At 47.6% G+C, this 8,903-nt stretch overlaps 1 protein-coding gene across 1 annotated transcript in view; it reads left to right on the top strand.

Moving 5' to 3' along the window:
• The window catches only part of NOS2 (nitric oxide synthase 2), a 30,822-nt gene extending 24,776 nt beyond the window's left edge, over positions 1-6,046 (top strand). The window contains exons 24-27 of the mRNA XM_075904848.2: positions 680-801; positions 2,008-2,156; positions 3,002-3,196; positions 4,815-6,046. Coding sequence (XP_075760963.2) covers positions 680-801; positions 2,008-2,156; positions 3,002-3,196; positions 4,815-4,922 — 574 coding nt within the window. The 3' untranslated portion in view covers positions 4,923-6,046. The remainder of the gene's footprint in view (positions 1-679; positions 802-2,007; positions 2,157-3,001; positions 3,197-4,814) is intronic.
• Positions 6,047-8,903: the final 2,857 nt, after the last annotated feature.

An 8,903-nucleotide genomic window follows, 5' to 3' on the forward strand; every position in this document is an offset into this window, starting at 1 on the left:
CTTTGTGATTTGACCCTGTGCATGCTTCAGCAAAACAGGGATAACAACGCTTTCCTACATCAGAGGGGAATGGGCAGGATTAGCATTTGCACCATGCCTTGGAAATAGACAGCCTGGGCTACGTGTAGACTGGCATGATTTTCCTCAAATGCTTTTAACGGAAAAGTTTTCCGTTAAAAGCATTTGTGGAAAAGAGCGTCTAGATTGGCACAGATGCTTTTCCGCAAAAGCACTGTTTGCAGAAAAGCGTCCATGCCAATCTAGACGTGCTTTTGCGCAAAAAAGACCCGATTGCCATTTTCACGATTGGGGCTTTTTTGCACAAAACAAATCTCAGCTGTCTACACTGGCTGCGCAAAAGGACTTTTGCCCGAACAGGAGCAGCATAGCATTTCCACAAGAAGCACTGATTTCAGACAGTAGGAAGTCCGTGTTCTTGCAGAAATTCAAGCAGCCAGTGTAGACAGCTGGCAAGTTTTTCTGCAAAAGCAACTGCTTTTGCAGAAAAACTTGCCAGTCTAGACCCAGCCCTGGTGTAACCGTTGATTTCAATCTAACCCCGTGGAAATTCAGGCCACAGATGATAGATAATTGGTGAGCAATATTCGGGGTACTTAGTAGCAATGGATTTACCCCATGCTGGTTTTTTCATAACGACATGATTGCTTTTTATTGACAGCGCGAGCGGATTCCAGCTTCCCAAAGACCCCTCCACACCCTGCATTCTGATTGGCCCGGGGACAGGAATTGCTCCATTCAGAAGCTTCTGGCAGCAGCGTCTCTATGACTTAGAAAAGAAAGGTACAGTGGGAATCACCCCCTCAAGGAACACTGCCCCCAGGGGGCGCCATTCACCCAGAAAGGTCCACTGCGGGATACCGTTTTCACTAACTTGACGTACACGTGGCATGGAATTCACCCTCACGACTCAGCAATATGGGGCGCTGACGGTGGATTGGAAAGAGCAGGGTGAGCAAGAGACATGTACAAGGGCTGTAAGAATAGGGGCTGGAGGAGCGGGGAGAGCTAGCCAGGAGCAAGGAGCGTAAAGACATCCACCAAGCCAGAAGAAGCTTTGAGAAGAGATGCAAAACAAAACAAAAACAAAACCCCCACAATACAACAAAACAAGCCCCCCAAAAAACAGCAACTGCAAAAAGCCCCCAAAACAAACAAAAAAACCCCCAGCCCTGCCTACTTCCCCTCTTCTTTGGCATGTCTAATACCTTCATTTGCACTGGAAGGGAGCAAATCATGCAGCCTCTTGCACAGGGGTCATAGCGTGGAATAGCTTTCTTTGTGCTCTTACTACCTACCCCCGCTGGGGAGAGGCATAGGGTTTCGTTTACACTCCACTTCAACAGGAAACTGGGATTTTGCTGTGTGGGATTTTTGCCTATTCATTTAAGACAGGTGTGGGATACCTAAGGCCTGGGGGCCGGATGCAGCCCCTGGTTTGCCTGGATTCGGCCCCCAAGACTTGGGACTCCCCCCCACCTCCCCGCAGCAATGGGGAGTCCTCGCTGGCACTCCAAATCCCCCCCGCCCATCCACCGTAGGGCTGGAGCACACAAAATCTACTAGCCTGGGCCCCCCTAGGATCTGGTGAGGGGAATGTGGGGAGCATCTTTCAGTCAGGAGCCACATTAGCGAGGGTTGGTTTTTTTTTGGTTTGGTTTGGTTTTATTTGCTACTTATGTGTGGCCCTAGACTGATTTTTCTGTGGGTCAGCAGCCCCCGACCCCCAAAAAGTTCCCCACCCTGATTTAAGCCAAGTAGAGTTTCTGCTAGTGACATTTTGTAAAGTTAAATTATGCCACACGTATTTAAAGTCAGACCTAGCTCTCTCTCTCCCTCTCTATCTCTCTGAAATCTACAGAGGGTAAAACTGCTTGGAAAATTGCTTCTTGTCCTCGCACTGCATGAATAACTGCTGAGACAAAATTTAACATTAGCCCAATTATGGGCAATTACAAAGCCAAAACCACTTTCCAATGTTTGTTTCAGGAATTAAAGGCAGTGGCATGACATTGCTGTTTGGCTGCCGGCGGCCAGACATGGACCATCTCTACAGAGAAGAAACTCAAGACATGAAAAGAAAAGGCGTGTTGAAAGAGGCCTACACAGCATACTCCCAGCAACCCGGCCAGGCTAAAGTAAGCTTCATTCCTCTGCCTTCTAAGAAGGGGGAGATAGATCCCCACAGCTAACCGCTGAGTGCAGTGTAAAGTTCTCCTTTGAAATGGTTCGGTATTTTGTTTCTACTTATCATGCCTGAGTGAAGAAAGTCTCCAGGCCTTTGAAAACTATGAGAATCGTGCCTTTGACTTCAGTGGGAGCTAGCTGTATATAGCCAAGCTTTACATTATTGCTCTATGGAAAGAAGATAACAAGAACATCCAAATTCAAGCGTCAGATGGAAAATCGTGAAGTGAAAACTTGTTCAACCCCCCCCCCCCCAGTCCTAAATGTCCCAAGACAAGTTCAGACTTGGAGCTAGAGCTGCACATTAAACCCCTGGGGGGCAGATGCTGACCTCAGCTCTAATCACTTTGCACCATTTTGGTGACAAAGGGAGCCAGAAAGCAAGCAGAGCAATCACTCTGGGCATTCCCTCCGCTGAGGAGAATCCTTGGCTGGCAACAATATGAGGCACCTCAGCCTCTCTCCCTTTGACTGCTGCTGTAGGAGGGCATGCCAGACATGTCCCTAAGCGAGTGATTGTCAAGGCAATCTGATTGGCTCCTAGGGGCTGTGGACAGTTGTGTGTCGGTTAGAGCCACCTTTGGGCTGCTCTAGCTTATGTAAAGATCTGACTCCGCTTCCAGCTTAGGCTTAAGGCCGTATCTTCCCTCTGCTCCTGTTCAGACTGCAGTTTGGCTAGAGTGAGGGAGTCAGAGCCATAATGTGGAATTTGGGTTGGTTTGCGCCAAATCTAGATAACCCATAAGCTCAAACAGCACTAAAGGAGATCCTATTTGACCTTTCCCCCACTCTTCAGGTCTATGTTCAAGACATTCTTCAAAGCAAGTTGGAGGAAGAAGTGCACCAAGTCTTGCATGAAGAGGAAGGGCATTTGTACATCTGTGGGGACGTGCGCATGGCCCGGGACGTCGCCCAGACCTTGAAGGAGATGTTCGCGAAGAAACTGAAATTGACAGAGGAACAGGCTGAAGACTACATGTTCCAGCTGAAGGTAGGTGGAGAAGCCAAATGCGCCCTCTCCCCAGCTCACAGTAGGCAAGGGTAAAGCTAAAGTGTGAGGCGTGAGTTAAATCAGACTTCAGTGTAGTGACCAAGTGCCAACAGACAGGGTAGCAATTATATCAAACGCTAGTGTATAAATGTGTCAAATTCGGAATTAAAATGCAAGACCTGATGATTCATTTCAGTTTCTACATGCGCCTGTTCAGCACGCGTATGGTGCACGTACTGATTACAGTATTGACCCCTAAACTGATTCCCAATATCCTGCCCAATTTGATCATGGATTTCCAAAGGGACAGGATTTGCCCATAATAGTTGGGTCAGTGACAGGCTTTGCAACAGGACCTGACGGTCAATATTTTCAGGGCACAGGGGACTGGCTGTGAATTGAGAAGGGAAGGAACACTGCGTTTAGAACTCTAAGCCTCCTTTGCTGGCTGCCTTGGGTTCTTGGCCTGGTGCAAAGGGACAAGAACTACAAATTTCAGCTTATCTGTGAGTGCTTAGGAGTTATTCCTACCACCAAAAGCTCACCACCACGGATATGGCTACACTGCTGTTTTTTTGTGGACGAAGATATGCAAATTGCACTCACATTTGCATATCTTCTTCTGAGTCTTCTTGCCGAAAAGGTTTTGCCACTATTTGGCCCTGTGTAGAGGGGGGCCAAATGTCGGGAAAAAAACCTCTTTCGCAAGACCCTGTAAAACTTGATTTATGAGGAATAAGGGGTCTTGTGAAAGAAGGTTTTTTCCAACATATGGCCCCATCTACGCAGAGCCAAACAGTGGCAAAACCTCTTCCTCAAAAAGAATAGGAAGAAGATATACAAATGTGAGCGCGATTTGCATAGCTTCTTCCACAAAAAACCAGCAGTGTAGCCATAGCCCACGTGTCAGTAGCACGATCCCAAAGACAATGAAAAGTGAGGTGCCAGTTTAGTGTTAAAACGCGCAGTCTTACCCTGCATTGCCCGGATGCTTCAGGGAAGGGGACTGGTGGTGTGGAGATGCAGGAATCAGGGCAGGATCTTAGGGATGGGGAGCAGGGCAGGCGGCTGGGTGAGGTTTGAGAGGCGAGGAGGGGGGTCAGGGTGGGGAGCCCCATCTGGCCAGGACTGACTTTCTCCCCCACAGGCCTCCCCCATCCAGCAGGGTCTTCTTTCCCTCTGGTGCAACAGTGAAAGGCTGGGGGAGTGGCTGGGAGTAGGGAGGCTACTTACCTGGTCTTGTGGCCGGTAAGATGGCGGCGCACTCTCGTGACGGTACAACTGCCCCCAGTGGTGACACTGCAGGATAGCCCTCCCCTGCTCTTGCTGCCCCCAGTGGCCAGTCTGCTGTATCATGTTCCTCCGCACAGCAGGCCCCGCCCTTCCCATGTTCTGGGAAACAGTCCCATTCCTGGCACAGCCAAACCCTGACCTTGCTTTAAGTTACGGTAAGAGGAAGCTGCCTACCAAATTTGGTGGCCCAAGTTCTTACCATTGAGGAGGAGTTCTTGAAGAAATGGTCTCGCTGACAGACGGACTCACAGACAGACACACTTCAAAATACATAGATAATGGGACTCCAGACTGATTTTTTGTGTTCTGTGTCTGATTTTTACAGAGCCAAAAGCGATACCACGAGGACATATTTGGGGCTATGGTTCCACATGCCAGCAAGAGAGATGCAAGAGCTTTGAAACCCAATAGTCCAAGAACCACTCAACAGTGACTGTTTTAACCAGCATTTGACCATTTGTGATCTTTTTCAAATGGCAAGGGGCCAAATTATTCTTCTGAAGCATGTCACGGCATGCACATACATCTTATAGCAGAGTTTACTCTGAGCCCTGGTCTGCAATAGGACTTTATTTCAAAATAACCCCCCTTGGGTCAAATTTATAAGTGGAGTGTCCACACTACCATAGTCCGTTATTTTGAAATAATGGGCCGCTTAATTCAAAATCGGTACTCCTGCTTTTCATCAGGAATAACACTAATTCCAAAATAGTTATTTTGAACTAGCAAATTTGGGTGCTCCGGTACTGCTATTTCAAAATAACGACTCTTCAGAATAATTCAAACTAATTATTCCTCACTGCTTCCTGGGGCTCAAAGTCCGAGGTAGCGTATCCACATTAATAAGGCCTGTCTCAGACTAATTTTGATGCTTCCTCATAGTGAGGGCATGCTAGTTCAAATGTGTTAAATCGGGAGTTAAGTCAAATTTAGTCATTTTGAAATAGTTTCCTACTGTAGACATGGCCTTAGAGAAAACCTGACTTTTTATTAATTTAATTAAGCCTGTATTGCTATTTATTCTGAACCTTTTTATAATTATAATAATAGTTTGGGTGCAATTTATTTTTTAAATGCAAGCCAGGAGAGGATAAATGCCTTGTAGTTACAGGAATAAGATCTGTTCGTAAGGGAAAAATCTAGATTTTTATCCATGATTTAGAATAACAAATTTTTGTGCAATAGATTGTTTATATGTGTATGTATTTATATTGAATTGTTGTACTGTCTATATAACATTCCTTTTACGAGGAAGTCACTGTACAGTTGTTGCGCATTGAAATGCTGGTCATGCTGATGATGTCAATTTGTAGCAAAGTTTCCCAGGAAGAAAGATCATCCTGAAATTGAAATATTTGTTGCCTGTCACCTAAAAAGTTGCAGGCACAAAATCTGCTTCATAGGATGATTCTCTGATCTGCTGCCGTTACAGAGCCCATGGAAACACAGCTCAACAATGCATAAGCACTTTATATGTTTTGAATTCTGTATTCCTCTTGGAACAATACTGTTTTATAATAAATTATGCCTTTCTAGTGAAAAAAAGAGTGTGATTGTGAACTAGATTTGAGTGGGTCACGTACTATTGATTCAAGTCTGCAGAGAGAGCTGTGTGGGTGCCCGGCTGGACTTCAATGGGAGCAGAATTGGGCCTTAAAGAATTTAGGGAACCCCACCGCCCATGCAGTATGCCTCCCTACGTAAGATACCTACTTGGCTCACGTATGGGATTACAAACCCCAAACGTTCAGAAGATCGTGTGCCAAGTCCCCGCAAAATCATGAAACTGTCTTTAAAAGAGGTTTTAAACATTTATTCTTATTTGCCTTCTGATTTTTTAACCCTCTTGGTCCAACCTTTCTCCAAACCCAAGAGGTCTATAAACGAAGTGAGATTTTACATGTTATTGCTTGCCTCGGGGAGCTAGAACTGTAAGAAAAAAACGACCAAATATTGTGAGTCTACAATGCATACATGCTACAGCAGGAAACGTTTAATTACAAGGTCAGAAAGCATGAGGCTGCTGAGACAGATGAAAAGCCAATGGTACAGGCACAGTATATCAGACAGAGGGCAAATAGGGAGTAAGAAATGAAGGTACATGGCAAGTGTTGGATCCAGCTGTTACCAAATATACACACGCCCATCCATATAAATTCAGAATGCTTCACTCAGCAGAACACAAGTGGTCCACTCAGTTATTTTAAAGACACCTTTCCCTCTATCCCCATAATAATTGTATGGAGGCTATCAGGCATTTTTGAGGAGGGGGTAGGAGACATCAGTTGGGGTCATTTATTCCCCTGCAGAACTCACCTTCTGGCAACAAAGTTCTCCTTCAGAATCCAAAGTCCATTCTTAGAGAAATGTGAGCATCAGTTGAATTACATGGGCATGAAAACCAGGAGACCCTGACAATAGGCTCTAACATATTCCCTATCCTGAAGGAAACAAGATGGTGGACAGCCTGAATCCAACACTTCCTCCACAGTCCTTAGGTAGCGAGGGGCTCTCTCTCCACAAACCCTTCTTCCCTGCCCATCTTCCTTAAGGCTTTACCTACAACTAGGGGGTGTCTCTTCCATTAAGCAACCACCCTTCTACACCAACCATCATAATCCTTTGATTTGCTTTTTAAATGCTTACGTTTACTGCTATCATTCAGAGAGGGTCATAGTCCACTCATCTGGTGGGCCTCTCCGAACAATGCTATGATGGCATTCACATCAGCTTGCGAGCGGAATGTAGTGCTGTGATGCAAGTCATTGTCCTGTACTGGTGAGGAATTATTGAAGGCTTCCTCTTATGGGAACATGCCCTCCGGTGTCTTTGTTAAGCCAGAAGAAGAGGCCCAATTGTTTCTGTTGCAGCACAGTGGTTGCATGATTTTCCCCCCACTGAGCCTGTCAGGCTGTTTGAATGTGGGACTTTTCTCATCTTAATTCCACCATTCCAGAAACTTCCCATTAACGGGGAGAGGAAACAGGGTGATTAAAGAAAGGGCTAGGAAGCCGAGGTGATTTCTTCTCATTCATTGTGAATTGGCTTCTTATATAAACTGATCCTGACTGTAAATGAAGTTCCAGCGGTGGTGAAAGCAATTATGACAGGCTTCAGATCAGTCTGCACAGGAATAAATGGAACAGATGAAGTGTAGATGTGAAGGCCAATGGATAGTTATTGTATTTCAGGCTAAAAGCCAAAGTTCCATTTGAGACAGCAACATTATGGAACCTCTCTTTTTTTGAAGTGCTAAACCCGTTCAAACAAATTTATTGTCCGATTACTGAGTTCATGACAAACCCCATTCAGCAAGGTACGAAAGCACATACAGGCAGTCCCTGGGTTACGTACAAGATAGGGACTGTAGGTTTGTTCTTAAGTTGAATCTGTATGTAAGTCGGAACTGGCATCCAGATTCAGCCGCTGAATCTGGACACCAGTTCTGACTTACATACAGATTCAACTTAAGAACCCCAGGCGTCCCCAAGTCAGCTGCTGCTGAAACTGATCAGCAGCTGATTCCAGGAAGCCTGGGGCAGAGCAACTCTGCCTCGCGCTTCCTGTAGTCAGCCGCTGGTCAGTTTCAGCAGCGGCTAACTTGGGGACGCCTGGGGTAGAGCACCTCGGGTGCTGCTGGGTTGGTCCAGTAGCGCGGCCACTCCTCGGCGCTACTGGACCAACCCAGGAGCACCCTAGCTGCTCTGCCCCAGGCGTCCTGATTCAGCCACTGCTGAAACTGATCAGCAGCGGCTGAATCAGGACTCCTGAGGCTGAGCAGCTGGGGTGCTGCCGGGTTGGTCCAGTAGCGCCAAGGAGCGGTGCTGCGGGACCAACTGGCAGCGCCCCACCTGCTCTACCACAGGCCCCGGGCTTTGCTCCACATCTCCCTCGTCTGCTGGGGGGGGCACTAGCTGCGTCCCCCCCCAGCAGACCAGGGAGACGCGGAGCAAAGCGGCGCAGGACCCGGGCCGGACCTGGGGCACTTCCAGATCAGCTGAGCAAAGCGGCGCAGGACTCGGCCCGACCCGCGGCGCTTCCAGCTGATCTGGAAGCGGCCGCGGGTCCGGCCCCGGGTCCTGCGCCGCTTTGCTCCCCGTCTCCCTGGTCTGCTGGCTCCCGCAGCAGACCAGGGAGATGGGGAGCAGCTTTTCTCGCCCCGGAGGAGGCGGGCGGCGGGACGAGGCGTCCCGCCGCTCGCGTCCTCCGGGGCGAGAAAATCCCCGTTCGTAACTGCGGATCCGACATAAGTCGGATCCGCGTAACTCGGGGACTGCCTGTACATTAATGAAGCACAAGTAATGCCTTTAAACTCAGTGGGCCTGTTTGCATATTAAAAGTTACACGTCTGCTTAAGGACCTTGCAGATCCCAAGCCCCAAAATTAAGTCAAGAGTTTAAGCATCCAACTTGCA

Source organism: Pelodiscus sinensis, chromosome 21, assembly GCF_052426305.1.
Source record: "Pelodiscus sinensis isolate ZL-2025 chromosome 21, ASM5242630v1, whole genome shotgun sequence".
NCBI lineage: Eukaryota > Metazoa > Chordata > Testudines > Trionychidae > Pelodiscus > Pelodiscus sinensis.